At 41.9% G+C, this 18,525-nt stretch overlaps 1 protein-coding gene across 10 annotated transcripts in view; it reads right to left on the bottom strand.

The window, feature by feature from the left end:
• The window catches only part of ACIN1 (apoptotic chromatin condensation inducer 1), a 30,746-nt gene that overhangs the window by 6,073 nt on the left and 6,148 nt on the right, over positions 1–18,525 (bottom strand). For 4 of the 10 annotated variants that reach the window (XM_090270265.1, XM_090270267.1, XM_090270266.1 and 1 more), the window contains 6 exons: positions 13,848–13,936; positions 11,880–13,133; positions 11,105–11,320; positions 10,544–10,659; positions 7,142–7,198; positions 3,083–3,224 (listed from right to left, as the gene is read on the bottom strand). In XM_090270265.1, the coding sequence (XP_090126391.1) occupies positions 3,083–3,224; positions 7,142–7,198; positions 10,544–10,659; positions 11,105–11,320; positions 11,880–13,133; positions 13,848–13,936 (1,874 nt within the window). Of the gene's footprint in view, positions 1–3,082; positions 3,225–4,700; positions 4,763–5,001; positions 5,148–7,141; positions 7,199–10,543; positions 10,660–11,104; positions 11,321–11,879; positions 13,134–13,847; positions 13,937–18,525 lie in introns of those variants that run through there. The other 6 variants (XM_090270268.1, XM_090270269.1, XM_090270271.1 and 3 more) reach the window with 4 other exon arrangements.

Here is an 18,525-nt window from a genome sequence, read left to right as displayed (position 1 = left end):
TAGAACTGGGTCATCTGGTTTCCTAAGTCTTCCTTGCTAACTCAAGGAAAACATGAGGAAACTAGGAAAACCACCTTGGGATGGCAACTTTAACTAGGTTAATCGTCTTCCTTTTCTTAATGTCCAGCCTGACATCCAGTCACAGTGGCTTTGAGTCATTAAGACAGCTGACTGTCAAGACTGCCTAGACGCCCACCACACTGTGGAAAAGGACAGCACTGGAGCCAGTGCAAATGAGGTCCCTGAGCAAACTGCCCCCAAAAGAATTTAATGGTGCCTTTGGTAAAGGCAGGCTTTTTATGAAGGGCAGACTGTTCCCAGGGAGAGCCTCAGATTTTCCAAGCACTGTACGGAGCTCTAGTGAAGCCTTACTGTTTCCTCTCCAACCAGAGCTTAAGCCTTAGGGGCTCTACCAAGGACTAGAAACTTCCAAACTCGCTTTCAAGCAAGTTTCTGTCCCAAACACTCAGGAGGAGAAAGACTATGGACAGGGCAAAAAGAGGAAGAGATAGAAAAGGGGAATAGAGCACTTTTAGATTTAATGCTTATTTCTGGAAAAACTAAGAACTACCACCCTTCTTAAGGGTAGGGCAGTACCCTCTTGACGAACTCCCCTTTCCCTATCCACCCCCAACCCCGTTTGTGTCGTCTACCCAAGTCTCCTTGGTCTCTGTTAAGGGCCAGCCTGACCCGTAGCCAGACTGCTCTTGATGGGTAAGTTAGTGAGAAAAAAAAAAAAAAAGGTCTTAATTAGAACAGGAAAAACATGAACCAAATAAATAAATCCAATAAAGAAATCAGAAAAATAAAGATAAAGAAAAATTTAAAATAAAAGATTAAAAAAAAAAAGGAAGAAGAAAATAAAGAGGAAAATAAACTAGGAATATGACAAATGTTCCAGGTACCATCTCACACCTGGGATCTTCAGTTCAGCCAATCGCACCTCACTGTGTACTGTATCTAGTCAACCGCCGGTCCAATCAGAATGAGCCCTCCCTGCTAGGCGCTGTGCAATTGGTGGGGGGTTGGGTTGGCAAAAATGTGGGCGCACGGCGTGGTAGTCAGCACGGCACTGCCAGAGTCCTCCCAGGGGCGCAGGGGGGGCGGGAGGGAAACGTGTGGGGGGACGCTGCCCAGTTTCCATGATGTCAAGACAGTTCACTGGTGGTGGCCAGGCTCAGCGAGGGGTACAGAGGGGAAAAGGGGCAGACATATCAGTCCTGGCCCTGTAGGGGCATCATCTTGCAGTCCCTGATGAGATGGCCTGTGAGTAGCAGAAATGGTCCTGGCCTTTTACTGTGAGAGGCAGGCAGGACCCTATGTCCACCAGTGGCAAGCTGCAGCAATATCACCACCCAATACTTGGAATTCAGGTGATGACTCCAGAGTCCCTTTCTCCTCTGCCTGTAACTGGGGAGGGGTTCCTCTCACCGAGTGGGATCATGGAACCTCTGACGAAGGCAGCCTGAGGGCAGAAGGTGGATAGCCCCACGACCTGGCACACATTCAGCAGCAAGGTCAGAATGCTTTTCTTCTGAGAGTTGTATGTGGCATCTCCTCAGGGACTCCAGCTGAGACAGTGGTTCCAGTCAGGTGGATGAATGAGCCCCTGCCTCCAGGGATGGAGGAGTTGGAGCAACCAACATGCTGCCCTTCACCATGGATAACAGGGACCAAAGGAAAAGTCCATCTGATGACCAAGTGGTGATACATGGCTGGGCTGTCATCAGCATTAAATCCCTGGGCTCAGGCCCTAGGCTTCTCTGCAGGGTTCCTAGTCGTCACAGCTTAAGCCGAGAGCCCCATTCGGTATTTTACAGCGTGGCACTGTGATCACAAACATTGACTCTTTAGGAGGTCTTGGTGCCCTAGATGGGGATCCCAACAGTCTGTAGCAAACAAGATAACCCACAGTCCTCAAAAGGGTAAGGGCATGTGGGCAGGCGCCCCAGCACTGACACAAGCTCTTCTTGGGGTGTCCCAAATAGGGAGATGGTGCAAGTCCACCCCTTTCCAAATGCTTTTTGCTTTCTCAATACAAGTCTCTCCAGAACAGTGCTCTTCTTAGCCTCCTGATGTGAACAAGGCAGGGAGGCAAAAGGGGGCCCATCACAGGATCCCATATACATGCCCCCCCCTGGCCAAGATGCCTGGATAGCAGACTCGGCTCTGACTGGGCAGCTCAGTAGCAGCGGGTGGGTCCAGAGGAAGAGGCGGCATCAGCGATTGGCCAGTTGGGCAGGGTTATATTTTACGGGCGGATTACCGTACATGAGGTACTTGGACAAAGTTTTAAGAAGGACCTTGTAATAAATAATATTCTGCACATCAAATCACTTTCACCGGCCCCCACCCCCGCAACACACATCAAGAAAGGCTACACACACAACAGTCCCTCCCATCCTGTTACCCTACTCCCAAACCCAGCTAATTCTTTCTCTATTAAGAGCCAAGTAGACTTCGCTGGCTCTGATGGGGAGGCCCCTGAACTGGGTGAAGAACTCTAGCTAATATATATGCCAAAAAAGAAGGTAGAGGGCTCACAGAAATGGAGAAGGGTCTTTGGGATCACCCCAGGTGCTGGTTCCTAAGTAGCTACATCTCTGCAATGAGACCACTGGGGGGCAGATGCCAAACTAAAATTCCTCAGCATGGCTGGTCAGCTGAGAACCACCAAAGCCCACTAGATGGCGTATAGCTAAAACTGGCTTTTAAAAAGGAGGGAAAGCTAAAGGAGTTACCACAGGGAAAAGCTGGAGGTGGTGGCAGGGAAAACTGAGCTGGGTTTTACATAAAGGGTCACTAACTGTCTTCCCATTGGTTACAAGTTAGTTACAAACTTCCAGAGTCTGGACTGCACTACTTCCCCATCAAAGAAAACGATAAGGAGCCCTGTCCTCCATCACATGGGGTCTCCCTTGCTAAACCAGCGAATTCTCCCTCAACCTTACCCTGATGGGAGTCTGTGCCTTATCCCCTTCTCTAGCTATCCAACTATGGATGAGGGATCACCAGAGTGGTCCACTCCTTCCCCTAGGTCCACTTCTGCCCGCCCATGCCAATAAGCAGCTTGAAGATTTACCTCTTTCTTCTCCTCATCTTCAGCACTGCCCTCTGGGCGGTCATCATTGCTCACTTGGTCTGCAATAGGCATGGGGGGCTCTGGCACCTCATTTTCAGGTCTGTTTTCACTTGTGTCCATGGTCACTTCCTCCTTCTCCTCACTGACAGTATGGGGAGAGGTTGGGAGGGAAGGGCAGGAAAAAACCAAGGGGAAGAGAGAACAAAATGTTAGGTTTTAGGTCAGGAAACTCCCATGCCTCATCACTTGAGTGGGTTGGGAGAGCTACTTTTCACATCAGACTAGAGACCCTTCCCCCTCAAGAAAACTGGCAAATTGTTTTCCTTGGGGAAGTGCACAGATAAAAGCAACCACATCCACCCACTGCCCAGATGGGATAAAGCTGTGATTTGTAGGGTCAGAACTCCATTTGTTCTTAGATAATTAATCAAAGTACTCTTGTATGAAGACAAACAGCCCCTCCTCTCAAAATAGTTCCTCAAAAGTGACTGATTTGCCTACAACCTCTGGCCTCTCTGTCCCCTGGCCATGGGCACCTTTATTTAACAAAATTGCATGACAAACTAAGAGAAGCCCAATTCTTTGAAAGGACAAGAAAAAATGACCATGGCCATGGTGAATGATCTCAGCCTTGTGTTTAATCAACTGCTTAATAAGTAAAGGCCTATTGAACCACAGGATCTGGAGACACCAGGAATGGAGAAATGGTGGGCGTGGGGGCTACAGGGAAAGTCGGGCTGGTGAAGGTTCAAGCTTCAACAAGCGCCCTCTCATCTAAAAAGAAAAGAACTAAAACTGCTGGAGAGAGTATGAAAGCTCAGAGAAGAAATCAGGCCACTTTTACCTGCTCAGAGGTGTAGGAATTGTTCTTATATTCTGCTTTCGCCCAGTTTCTCCCATTCCCTCATTCCAACTTCCAAGAGATAAAAAGAGCAGGCCTCCCAGTCAGGACACACCCTCCCCCACAGCATGCATTTTGTCCACAAATACTGAACCCACTCCACCCACTCCCCAATCACAAAGTTATCTCCCATTTCAGGCAATTAATCCCAGAGATACACTTCAGATAAAACTATTTCCCTCTCTTCTTTTTCTGTCTTCGCCCCTAATTTCTACCTCTAATCTCGCCCCTACTCCCACCCAAACACTGGGGTAGAGAAAAAAAAAAATCAAATCAAGATGATCAGGGCCCTAAGTCTCAGAAGGGAAACCAAACCCCCCCAGGCTGATAACCACTACCAGGAAATCCAGCATTCCCGACAGGCTGACTGACACTCAGAGGTCAGAACAGCTTCCCCAGAGCAGGCAGGGAGGGATGCACAGGAAGGGGGGGAGGGGAAAGTCGGAACTGTGCCCCCAGCTAACAGGCCCCCACAGAAACATAAGGTTCAACTCCCTAAGTCTAAAGAAAAGGCTTATCAAAAAAATACCTATTTCCCACAGAGAGAGGGCAAGTGGGGCCAATTAGGAATCAGGCAGGAAGGACAAAGGGGGAAAAGCAGAATGACTAAAAACAAACCAAAACGAAATACGGAATGAAAGCTGTGGGGTAGAGAAGGAAGATGAGGTGGGCTAGAGCGGTGGGAAAAGGGGATACATGGAAATGTGAAGCTCTCACCCTTCTTTGCTTTCTGATATCATGATTTTTTTCCTCCCCCTGGAAGTGCTGTTTATCCCTTTCTGGAATGGAAGAAGTACCAAAAACCAAACAAAAAAAATCCTAAAAAATTAAAGAAACAAAACAAAACACCTTCCTTGTCCCAAGATCCCACCACCTCCTCCCCAGCCACCCGATCCAGAGAGAGAAAATCGAGATGGAGCAACTGGGGATCCAAAAAAATGGTAAATGGAAGGGGAGGTGGTGGTGAGGGGAGGCTAAAATAGATCTGGCTTTTAAGAGATAAGCGTTAAGTCCTCACGGCAAACCCCGAGTTCGGCTGGATTGGTCTCTCTGGAGGAGGAGGAGGAAGAGGGCCAGGCTGCTGGTAGTGGCTGGCTCTATTGTATTAGCGGAGCAGCGGCGATCAGCCGGAGACATGCAGGGGAGCCATCTTGCCACTTACCCAGCAGCCCGTGTGTGTGGATGGGGGAGGGCCCTGCTGCAGCAGGGGAGGGGAAAGAAAAGAGGGAGGGCCCTGAGTGAGCAAGGCTCTTATCCTCTACCAGGCCACAGGGAGCTCACTGCTGGCTCAATAGGTCTGGCCTTTTTCCTTCTTTTCTCAGGTTACAACAGCTACTAAGGCCTACCCCGCAGGGAGAGGGTGCTCTCTCCTTGTCTTCCCAGGGGGCAGGGAGAGGGCTGGGTAGAGAGGACACACAAAGTTACAGCTGCTTGCTTGGAAGATTCCAGAGAATAGAAGCAAGGAAAATAGCAGAGCCCGGAGTGAAAAACAATTAGAGGGCAGATAACAAAGTCAGAATTGAGAGAGAGACAGAATGGAGGGTCATGAGCAAATTTTTATGCCCACCCCCCTCTCCAAGAGAGCAGGCATGAAACCTTGAAACCAGATCAGCCAGTCAGCTGGTCAAGGTGGGGAGGTGGGATGAGAATTGGCACTATCCAATCACTACAGTTACAAGCTGCTCACTCCTAGCACTGACCATGTGTTTCTACTCCAACCTGTCCTTTCTCCAGGGATGTTGGAATGAGTGGATAAGCAGAGTCCTTTTTGAATTACCAGTGGGGGAGGAGGGGGGAGAGGTGTCTCTGAAGAGATGACAGACAACTTTGTTTCAGAGTCTTTAATAAGGTCACTCTGCCCCAGGGTCCGCTGGCACCAGAAAAGAAAAAGATTAAACGGCAAGGGGACCTTGGGTAGCTGAAGCACAAAGGCAATTCTTGGAGCAAGGGCTCCAAGGTGAAGGCTCTGAAGTAGATAAGAAACTGAAATGAGAGAGCTGTTATACAGGGTGGGGGCGATCTGCTAGGCACAAAGTGACTGACTGGGAACTAAATGGAAATTATTAATTATGGGCATCTTCACCAGCCTAAATGTGAAATGGGAAGTTGAATCTAATACTTCATAAAGCACTCATTAGAGATGCTCAAAATGCTCACTGGAGGACTGCAAAGGTGCTCCTTTTGTATCCCAGTGGCAGTAGAGGTTTAACACTAAGACAAATGTCTGGGTACTTAATCAAAAGCTTAGTATTTATCTAATTTGTAATACCAGAGCTTTCAGCCAAGAATAAAAGTTCCTCTCTGATGCTTAAAATCTTAAACTGATGTGACAAATTTATGCTAAGGAGGTCATGTAGTTTATTTTATACATTATTGTATAAAAGTTCTCTTTCTCCTCAGTAAAACTGACAGCTTTGGAGTTGAATTGGCTAGGGCCCAATCCTGGCCTCAGTTCCACCCCTATACAAGTTGTGTGATACTGGGCAAGTTCCTAATCCTTTCTGTGCATCTCCTTCTTAAACTGTAAAGTGAGGATAACAATAATACCTATCTCTTGGAATAGTGTGAAAAGAGTTCACTCTTAAAGGTCTGGCTTGAATGACACCCCAAATCAAGGTAAGGATGTGCATAAACACGCCAGGTAATAGGACATTATCTCATTGGATGCCACCTATGGAACTTTTTTTTTTTGGTTTCTAAGAGTAGACTGCTTTCTCTGATACAAATGCTTTTAGTCAACTGCCTGACAGGTTTTCAGCAATGCCCCTATCATTCTATATAATAACTTCTGGTTTACTTGCCCTTCACCTCCATGCTGCAGAGTTCCTCAGGGTCAGAGGCTGTATTCCTTGGTCCTTAGCCCAAGGCCTAACACAGAGAAATGCTCAGTAAATATTTCTGAATTAGGTTGTCATTTTGGGTACCAAATGGATATTTTAGTAAGTGCTTGCTAAACTAAGTTTTCTTCTTAAAAAAATTTTTTGGCTGGAATTCCCATAATGTTATCTTTAAATATCCAAATAAATGCTCCCTGTCCATCAGCTGTCCTAAAATACTTTTAGTTGCCAATATGCCTCTCCAGAAGTACTTTCCTTGGAGAAAAAAAAATTTCTTTTACTGGAAATTTTACCCCTCTTTTTTAAGAATAAGAATTTTACCATGTTATCCTTGGCCTTAAGACACAGCAAGTTTGTGCTATTTCCTCATGATCAGTTCTGTGGGAGACAAGAATTTCCAAGGCTTTATTTTCATAAGAAAAAGAAGAATCCTTGAAATTGCCCCAAGAGGGGATTCAATCTACTTGCAGGACCAGTCCCGAAGCCTTGTTAGCTATGTGTCAGAGCCCCATGCAGCTTTCCCTTGTAGTCTCTAAAGACAAAAGGCAACTCCCTTCTCACTTATTTAAGTTTTTGCACAATGTTCCTGATATCTCTGAAATACATGTGAAATTGCGTGGGGGTTAGGGTGTGGGGGTTATCTGTCCATAATTAAATAGCACACAAAGCATTTGTAACCCAGAATAAAAACTACGTGGGGGCTAATAACATCACATTACAGTTTATAAGTGAGCACAAATGATTCAGATAGGCTAATGAAAAAAGAAATTTTATAGGCATGAATGTTTGCATTTAGTTTTTGTAGAAAACTCATAAGAAGAGGTGAGGACCTGATTATGAAAGTTAGTAAGAAATAGTGGAACTTGACCATCCCAGGCAGTGAGATTTAAATATAGAATATTCTCAGGTGCATACTAGTTCCATGATAACCAAGGACAGTAGGATCTGGGGGATATGTCCTTAGGTACCAATTTCTCATTGAGCAAACACTAATGATGACAATAAATTCTACTTTTTTATTATGCAACATTTGGCATACTGGCCCTGTAGGTCCCATGGGAGTATCAATTACACTGTCATATTGGCTTAAAGGACCATTTCCTTCCTCCAACTCAGGCAAAAAGATAAATAAGCATAGTACTAAGAGCCCAAAATTGCTCTTTCAAGGTTTGTATACACAGGAAGGTTGTCTTTAGAAAAATTCAGGTGTGAATTGACCAGTGCATGACACAATGCCCATGTAACGTACTTCCCCCTTTTTCCTATATATATTTTTTTAATGTAAAAGCAGAACACTATTATTTTCTGCTGTATGTGGACATTTTTTGTTATATTCATAGCAGGTATAAGATTGTATTTTGGAATAGGGCACAAATGAAATAGAACTGAGGGCTCACAACTTACTGTTTCAAGCAATGAAAAAGATACCTTACCTCATAAATCTAAAATTCCTCAAGGAACAATGAGAATCAGAATGGATTTAACCAAGCACAATAAAAAAGTTAGGAAATTGCTTCCAAGTGGTGAAGAGGTCTTTGAAGTAAAGTCTAACATTTTTTTTTTTAACTTTACCAAATCAATAGGTCCTAGGCTGTTTTTATTAGTCATGTGACTTCTTGTTGAGACAGATAGTAAAACCAAGGTTAAGCCACAAATGGTCCTTTCCATTTAAAAGCGTTGATCCCACTTTTAAAATTGGCCAGGGTTCCTGAAATCACCCAACTGAACACTGGGAGTCTGGGGTGGTGAATTAGTTGTATCGGGGCTTCCAGAAATGTAGGTAACCTTCTCAAAGATTCATTTACCAAATCCAATCCCAGAACAGACTATGTGTTTAGGCCTTTGGCCATGCCTTTTTGTTAGACTGTTGAACAGACCATCTGAAAGGCAGAGCAAGAGGAAAGCAGGTAAGAGGGGTATGTGTACACTATTCCTAGTCACATTCATTTCTAATCTATAGGCTGCTCCACTGAACCTTGCCTAGGCAACAATCTCAGTATTTACCCAAAGTGCTACTTGCCTATCACCTTGCCAGAATCATGTAGATCACCTTAGTCATAAAATGAAAATCAAAGCCACCTTTACCTGGGGAGAAAAACTGTATATGACTCCAAGCCTTATTTGCCCTGGACTGCATGCAAAAGTCCAGAAATAAAGGTGCTTCAAAACAGCATAAAGTGCTGTTCTGTTGCTAGGACCTCACAGACCCACAGAATTTTAGAGCAAGCATAGAGCTTTTTAGAAAATTACTTGCTTCTCAAGGTGCATAGAAGGCAGTTCCTCATGCCCAATTAGTAACAGGTTGTCAACTACTTTGAAACTGCCATTACACAAAGAGTGTGTTGTACCCCCATGGGATGGGAATGGGGAGGTAAGTATTATCTCTGGTTGATATGGAAGGGAAGGTGTCACCCCATTTCCTCATCGATGGTGTAGCTGGGAAAATCCTGAATACTTCCAGAATCCGCTGGGTTTTCACATATGCTCCTAGAAGAAACACCCTTTTCCAAAGGAGAATGTACTCATCCCAAAAAGAAAAAATGAAAACTTTTCAAAAGTAAAATGAAATTTTGGCTTTTAACCCAAAAATGAAATGTCCACAAGATGGCAGCAGAGGCGAGAATATTGGAATAGACAGTTGCAAGGGTATTATCAAGGCAAAAGCTATATGGTAAGGAGTATAAAACTATTATTAAAGTCATAAGGAAATGAGGTAATAAAATCATGTCACTTGCCCTCCACCCTTCAAAATCAGAGGCAAAAAGATAGTCTAAAGCCCTTAGAAGAGTGTAAATTATTACTTTTACATAAAGGAAAAAATACTGGCAGTATAGTGTTAAAATTACATAGAAACTATCATGGAACAACTTTAGGCCAACTGTACATAAAACATTCACTAAAGCACTACCAGATTCCTGATGTCTAAAAGCTAAGCATCTTATTTCCACGATGCTTTTCTTTTTCATTTCCCATGAGAATTTGAAGCCAGAAATTTTGGGTCAATTGCTTCTTAATTTAAAATATCTAGAGCTCAGAATAATAAATGACTGTTTAATCACAAATTTAATTTGTTATGAGTATTTTTCTAGAACTAAATATAAGGAATAGAAAACTCACATTAATTGTATGAATGATAAAATCAATTCAAGGGTCTTTGGGACTCAGGAATAAACTTCGGACTTGATGTGGACTTCATTTTTTGCTGTACTGTATGCTATAAAACTAACTTAGACTGTGTTTAATAAAACGACAGCTAATAAACATGGAAATACAGAAACTAAAACACAGCAGCACCGTCTTGTGCTTTTCTTTGTAGACCCTCAACATCTTTTATTACCCTGTATTCCCGGGCTTAGATGTAGCTGGTAAATGTTAAAGACTGAGTTAAAATATCCTGGATCAATTCCCTTACATTGTCTTCTGTCTGGAAACAGAAGCCTCTGCTGCCTGCTCCTTAAAGGAATACTACACTATTTTGGTCTGATGATCCCAGATATGGGTTTCTTAATGCTTTCACCATCACTTTTCAGACTACCTTATGAGCTCTGGTGGTAGCACCCAACATAGTAACTGAAGTCTAGCCTTTGTCCAGATAAAGCTCTGCCTTCATGCTTTAAAAGGAAACTAGGACTGCTTAGTCAAAAAACCCTAGGGAGCAAAGAACTAGCCATACTCCCACACTCCTAGTTCCTTGTTATACCCCAGTTGAGGCATATCACTTACACAGTGTGATGAATTTTTTCTGATTCTGGTAGGCGAGAGGTCGGAGTCGCTGAGGTTTGGGGCTGTGTGGCAGCTGGTGGCTCTGCCTCTTCAGCTTCACACTTCTTTGGGCTCCCCTGTCAGGACAAACATAGCAAAACAAACATAGCAACATACTTAAATCTGCTTGGTTCCTTTTCTTTAATCTGGAGCTGGTGAAAGGCAGAGCAGGATATGCATCGTATCAGCTCCACACACAGCCCTATATATCTTTGTTATTTTATTTTACAAAGTGGAATGGAATATTGCTTAAAGAATTTCTATGCCAGCAATCATTTATCAGAATTCTTTTTTGGGAGAACTGAGAAAAGGCTTCTTTTTGGGCATGGGGGGGAGGCGAGAACTCAGCCCCATGAACCAGGGAGCTGGAAATGAGTTAAATGGAATCTAACAGGTATTCCCAACCTTCTACATCTCTAATGAACCTTGTCCAGACTGACCTTTCCGTTTTATAGCTAAAACAAAAGGGAAAATCATGCCTAACCCTCCATCTCCCTCTAGGGAGACGGCATAATAGCCTACCCGCTCAGGCTGTACCCTCTGTGTCACATGCTTTTCAGCTGGCTCAGGTTGGCTCATAGGCCTCACTGGAATAGAGGATGAGGTGGAAGTCCTCTCCTTTGGCTCAAGGACCTGTAGTTGTGGCACTGGTGGAGTTGCAACCTCCTGACCAGAAGAGGGATCTTTGGTTTCAGTGTAGCTGGTGCTGCTGTCCCTGGAGACTCCAGGGCTCAGAGACTGAAGAAATGAAACACATAATGCACATTATTTTATATGGTGTATGTTCAGTAGATCACTGAGTTTTCCAACTTCTGCTGACCCAATTTAATACTTCGGACCTTTCTGTCCCTGTGTTTATTCCCATTTGTATTAGTAGTGATCTCCCTGACTTCTTATATTATTCAAGAAGTTACTTATTAAGTTCCAACCAGGTGCTGGGTACTGGAATACACATGTAAAAAGGCATATAAAAGGCATATCCACATCCTTAAGAAGTTTAGTGTCTACTGGAGAAGGTGGGTAAATGAACTAAAAAGAAAAATTAAAAATTCAAATTCTTTTCTTTGTAATCAAAAGGACTCAAAAAAAAAAATAAATAAAAATATAAAAGAAAAAGAAAGAGAAGTTCCTATTTAGGGATCAATAGAAAATTAAGACTCTTGAAGGGAAAGTAATCATTGACCTGGGAATTAAAGGAAACTTTTTCCTATTTCTGCCAGAAAATGATAGGTTCTCCTGGGGTTGAAAAAGACTGGCGGTTAGAACATCAAAGCACCCAGGACACTCCCACACTTACTTTTCTGCTGTTGCTTGATGCTGAACGGGAACGAGAACGGGAACGTGACCTGGACTCTGATGTTGATCTGGAGCCCATCTTGGATCTACCACGAGGGCTGGCATGAGTTACATCTCTCTGCTTAGATCTTGGAAGTGAGTGAGAATGAGAGCCTGAACTATCAGGAGAGCGAGATCTTGATCTAGAACTGGAAGATGAAGAGGAGGACCGGCTAGATGAATCAGCTGACCGTTTCAATCTGTGGCTTGGGAGAAGGGTATGAGAAGCCCTTCTGCCTTCCTTCTGTTCCAAAGTTGGCTGTTTCAGAGATTCCTCAGTGATCCCTTTGGCTGTTGCCAATTCCTCAATTTTTAGAGGGAGTGGTGGAGCAGATTTGTCTAACTCAGTTTCAGGACCCTTCTGAGTTGAGGGGTCCTCTAGTGTGCTTTTCTGAACTATAGGTAGGACATTCTCTTCTAGCACTTTCTCTGCTGGAGATTCTGCTTTGGTGTCTGCAGGAATGGACAAAGGAGACAAGCCTCCTGCCAACTGGACAGTGTGCTGAGATATTAATAGCTCCCTGGCCTCAGCATCTTTATTAGGAGGAGATAACTGAACGAGAACAGGGGGGGCCGGGCCTTCCATGGGCTCTATTTCTTCTTCGCTCTGAAGTTGAGCATTAGGTGGTGGTGAAGATGCTTCCTTGGTAAGTAAAGGTGGGGGAGTCTCCTCCTCACTGGCACTTTGCTCTGGCTGTAGCATAAGAGGGGCCTTCTCCAGATCTTCAGTCAACTGAGGAGGGGAAGGAGACTTTGATTTTTCCTCCAAGCCTTGTGAAGATTTTATTTCTCTTTCTTCTTCCTCAAGGGGAGAAACTGCCTTCATCTCTTTCTCCTGCTGTCTGGCCAGATGACTTCTTCTACTGGCCTCTTCCTGGGACCTTGTAATTCTCCCTCCTCTCTCTAACCCCTCCTGTTCCTGGTGTCTTATGGTTTGGGGTCTCTCGTCCATCATCTCTTCTGGTTTTGCTCTGGGCATCTCTCCCTCCTCTTCTTCTTCCTCAAACTGTTTCAGAATTGGTGCATTCCTAGATTTTAGTCCCTCGTCATCTTCTTCCTCCTCTTCCTCTTCTTCTTCCTCTTCCTCCTCCTCCTCTTCTTCCTCCTCTGTTTTCAAATTTCGATCTGCTCTAACCCTCAAATTTCTGGAAGGTGTCTCTTGATCCTCTTCCTCCTCAGCAGCCTGGCTGGACTCTGAAAGTTTAGCGGCTCTTGCCTAAAAGAAAAAATAGATTTACAATGGTTCCAAGTACATTTGCTCACTATCAAGAGAAAAGGAAAAGTATCTCACAAGACACACACACAGGAAGAAACTCAAGTGACATATGCTTTCAGCAACACAGAAAACAAGTGTGACAGTAGGCAAGCATGACTAATATGGACTCTTACGGAATCAAAATAGAGTGACCAAAAGGAATATAATAATGAGACTTCTAATTTGTTTTTTAGCTTCAAGTTTTAAAAATAAATATAAACTGAACATCTAGAAAGAAGGGGAGGGACTGACCTATTATTATTTAATGTGATTTTTAAAAAACTTTGGTATATTTAATTTTTTCCCATTGTTTCTTTTCCAGTCATAATTACACTATATATATACTTTTGTATTCTGCTCACTTAACATCATTATCATAGTTTTAAGGTTTTAATTGAATACTTAATTGTATGTTTCCTAATAATGTGCTTTAGGAATATAGACTAGCCTGCTAACTCTCACAATTAAGTTTCATTTTTTATATATTCACTTAGAAATCTGAAGACCAGAGCAGATTTAAATTAAAAAAAAAAAATTTTTTTTTTTTAATGAGAAAGAGGAGAAATCTAGAGACACCAATTCTGAAATACAGTAGTTTGAGGAGGAAGAAAAGGAGGAGATATCCAAAGCATTACCCAAACAGGTGATGGATGCTTTAGGAGGAATATGAGTTACCTGTCTGACCCTAGATGATCGTCTTTCTCCTTTTCTTGGTTTCTCATCATCAGAGTCACCTTTCTCTTCAGAAATAGATGAGCTTTTTCCTATTAAACAAAAGAAAATCAAGTCAGACTCATGGTGTGAACACTTAAGGCTGCTTTCTTCTAAAATTCAATGAATCATAGCATATGAGCTGGTCAATACATATTTATATCAATTTCTTTGACTTCTATGCAGAAGAAAAGACTATAAAACTGTAAGGGTCTCGTTAATAATTACTGCTGTGCATGTCTGGAATACTTTTAGTATCTCAAAGCCAATTCACTTATTACAAATAACTCAAATAAATGTAAAATAACTACCAGGGCCTTCAAACTGCCTAGCAGAGATGTACAAATACAAAGTGCATTTACGTCTATAAAATATTTTCTCACTCTAGATCAAAACTCAAGACTTCACTATGTTGTCTATTTTTTTGGATTGCCAATTGCTACCGCTAGTTTTGAACAAAATATTATGATTAATATACCACTCTGTAAAATAACAACCTCACTGAAATAAGTACTTAAAAGAATACTTTCAGGGCTCTAAAGTACTTAGAAATTACTAGAAGCAAGTTGGGCAGGGCTTCAGAAATGAGCCCTTCTCAACTATGTTGAGCACCTGGAGCCCAAAGTGAGATTTCTTTCTTTCTTTCTTTTTTTTAAGGAAAAATAAGATCTATTAAAAGAAAGCTGGGAAACTACCAATCTAGGTCACTCCAAATAATAACTCCATATAAAACAGGAAAAAATTTCACATTTCACGAAGGATGGCAACTGTGGGCAAATCACTAAATAACTGGGTCTCAATGACTTGACTGAAAAAAAGGAGGGAGTGGATTGGAAGATTTCTAAGTTTCCTAAAAGTACTAAAACATTACATAGAGTGTCAATGCAAATACTGATGAGAACCAGTTTAGAAAACAGTCTAAATATCATTACATTCCAGATACATACTAAGCGAGATTGGGCTCCATTTTAATACAGCACAAAGGGTTTAAATGATCGACAAAAGATGTTCTACACTAATAGCACATAAAATGGTAGCAAATAAAGCAGATGGTGTAAGCTCTAACCCAAGATCTCCTCTCTTATTTCCGTATGTCAACAATCTAAACAGAACTAATTTTTGCTTCTATAATTAAAAGTTATAAAAATGAACTGGGAGACTGCACATATTTTGTAAAACTTTACTCCATGATCACTTAACAGGGTCTCTGCATATACAGTATTCCCTCACTTATTGTGGGAATTACGTTCTAGACCCCCCGCAATAGGTGAAATTCTGCGAAGTAGGAACCTTACATTTATTTTAGTATTTATATACATTTTAAGGCTTTATAAATCCTTCCCACACACTTATAAACCATTCCCAGTCCCTTAACCTTTCCCACTCCCTTATTAACCTTTTCCACACTTTTATAAACACTACTTATGTTCTTAAACATATTCTACACTCTTAAACCTATGTAACTTTAACAACATACTCATACAGTACTGTAAAATCCCACGATATAGCAAAAAATCCGCAATAAATAATTAAACATAATATTTTTAAAAATCCCGCAATACAGTGAGGCCACGATAAGTGAATCCCGATATAGAGAGGGACTACTGTATACCACTTTAAACCTGGGTTAGTGAATAAAGACTAGCATATGGGTGTGTGTACAGGATCTATGGCTAAGATATACAGTGACAGGCCAGATTTTTAAAAGCAAATATTTGAAGAAAAATCTGTAAGAAATCAATAAATAGCCCTGGTGGGGTAGCTTGGCTGGCTGGAGTGTCATCCCAATATAGGAAGTTTGTGGGTTCAATCCCAGGTCAGGACACATAGAAGAGTCAACCAATACATATGATTTCACTCATATGTGGAATCTAATGAACAAACTGAACTAACAAGCAAAACAGAGACAGGCTCATAGAGAGCAGGATGACAGCTCTGGGGTGGAGGTTAAGGGACGGAAGGATTGAGCAGAAGGAAAAAGGACCATGGACATCAGTGTGATGACTGCAGAAGGGGAGGGGAGTATAAGGGTGATAAATGGTAATGGAAAAAAAACCCCACACACAAAACAAAAGAACTCCTAGACAGACAACAGTATGGTGATTACCAGAGGGAAATGAGGATTGGGGAAGGTAGGAGAGGGTAAAGAGGGGATAAATGATGATGGAAGGAGACTTGACTTAGGGTGGTGTACGCACAACAATATACAGATGAGGTACTACAGAAATGTATACCTAATACAGGAAACTAAAGAACAACACAAACAAAAGAACTAAATAGAACAAAGAGCAGAATAGCAGTCAATAGGGGGGAGGGGAGAGGGAGAGAAGGGGGATAAGTAAGGGAAGGGATTAGTCAAAGAACCCGTATAAAAGACTCATGGACATGGACAACGGGGAGGGATATGATTGCGGGAGAGGGGGTGGGTTGGGTGGGGGAGAGAAATTGGGAGAAAAGGGGACAACTGTAATTGAAAAACCAAAAATAAAAAAATATAAATAAATAAAAAAAACAAAAAACATAACTTTCAACTCTACCAGTCTGTGAAGTCCTACATACCACTTTACTTAAAAAAAAAAAAAGAAATGTATACCTAAAATGTATATAATTTTATTAACCACCGTCACCTGATAAATTCAATTAAAAAAAAAAAAGAATCAACCAATGAATGCACAAATAAGTGGAACAACAAATCAACATTTCTCTTTCTCCGTCTAAAAAAATGTGACAACATGAAACAAGAGCTTAGTAAGCAATACAAGATATAAGGAAGAGATGACGAATCTCTTTCTAGTCCTTTGTATAAAGCTGATATGATGCAGACAACCTCTGGGAAAGGTGCCATCTTCTATTATGAGCACATAAGTGTTCTAAGCCAGATGTGAATAATATGTGTAGAAACTAAGCACCTTTAGCAAAGGGTGGAGCAAATAGTGGGAACAGGTTAATGACTGTATTTCAGGAATTGAATAGTCAGGGTAAATGTAAGATTTCCAAGATTCCAAAGCCAGAAGCCTTCAGGAGGATCAAGGAGAAGGTGGCTGCTAGCTGCTAGACAGTGAGTAAGGTATTCAACTGAAGAATGTGAGAGCCACTCTAGAAGACAAATCTCTGGACAGGATTTGCAGGACCCAAGTAAGGTAGCTAAAGATTATAGCAAGCCCTGGCTGGTGTGGCTCAGTAGACTGAGCATCGACCTGTGAACCAAAAGACTGCAGGTTTGATTCCCAGTGAGGGCATGTGCCTGGGTTGTGGGGTAGGTTCCCAGCTAGGTGCATGTGAGAGGGAACTGATTAATTTTTCTCTCACATAGATGTTTCTCCTTCTACCTCCCTTCCTCTCTCTAAAAAAATAAATAAAATCTTGGGGGAGAAAAAAAAGAGAGAGATCACGGCAAACCCCATGGCCAAAGAGTATCTTTGGGTTTGAATAAGATGCAGGAATTAAGAGAATGGAGACCTGACAATGATGCCAAACCTAAATCTGACTCACGGTGGTTAAGTTAAACATTACCTAGCATTTCTCTAGAATTTCAGCATGCAGATTTAATATGAGAAAAAGGAATAAGTACTACATGCTCTGTAAGCCAAAGGCTGGCTAAGCTCCCTTGGGGCTACTCCTCTGTTAAAGAACCTGTATTCTAAATACTCATTTTTAAATGTTTTGGCATTCACCACCCCCGCTAATTTTCCTAAATCAGGCTCTTTTTGAAAAAATTAACATAAGGATATTGGTATACCCAGTCATGATCTAGAAGGGACTCCACAACTTTTGGCTATTAGAAGGTGGATACTGACTCCCAATACCTAAGAAAATCTGAAGAAAGTGATGAAGAGATAAGAAGGCAAGAAGGAGAGCCAGGGAGGATTTTGTAAACCAATTCTTTGTTCCTATTTGGGATTGTCTATAGCGCATAAATAGGAGTTTGGCAGAATATAAGCCCAGGATCCTAATTAAATGTAATACTAAAAAACTATTTTTTAGTTAGTCATTCATAAATCGAGTTGATCAACAGAACGATAAAAGAACTTTAAAACATGTTGAGCCCCAGCCCTGGCTGGTGTGGCTCAGTTGGTTGGGCGTCATTCCACAAAGCGAAAGGTCACCAGTTTAATTCCTAGTCAGGGCACTTGCCTGGGTTGCAGATTCAGTTCACACAAGAGGCAACTGATCGGTATATCTCTCTCACACTGATGTTTCTCACCTTCTTTTTGTTCCTCCCTTCCCCTCTCTAAATAAATAAATAAATAAATAAATAAAATCTTTAAAAAATACCATCTTCTAGTGTTAGTTTTATGTGCAATTGTCTTCCTAAACAGATTTTTACAGATGTGCTAACTTCTCATACACTCTAGTATGGAGATATGTACATAGCAGGAATCAATAAATATTGAGTGATTTTTATTTAAGAAGAAATACTGACAACTAATTTGTAAGAGTTTTCCCCCTTCCTCTTGGCTTTATAATCAGGGGAAAAAAAGAGTGCCAAGAGTTAAATGGATCAGTTGAGGGTCTGCCACTTTTATATTTGAGAAAAGAAGTCTCTAAAAGTGTATATTTCTTTCCAACCATTAAAAACCTCCTAAAATTCTATTTTCAGGATGAAATTCTATCTTAATCAGAAGAGCCAGGGACTAACCAT

This window comes from Furipterus horrens, unplaced genomic scaffold, assembly GCF_987537825.1.
Source record: "Furipterus horrens unplaced genomic scaffold, mFurHor1.1.pri manual_scaffold_3, whole genome shotgun sequence".
NCBI lineage: Eukaryota > Metazoa > Chordata > Mammalia > Chiroptera > Furipteridae > Furipterus > Furipterus horrens.
The sequence above is the reverse complement of the archived record's forward strand: the minus strand, read 5'-3'. Positions and strand labels throughout refer to the sequence as shown.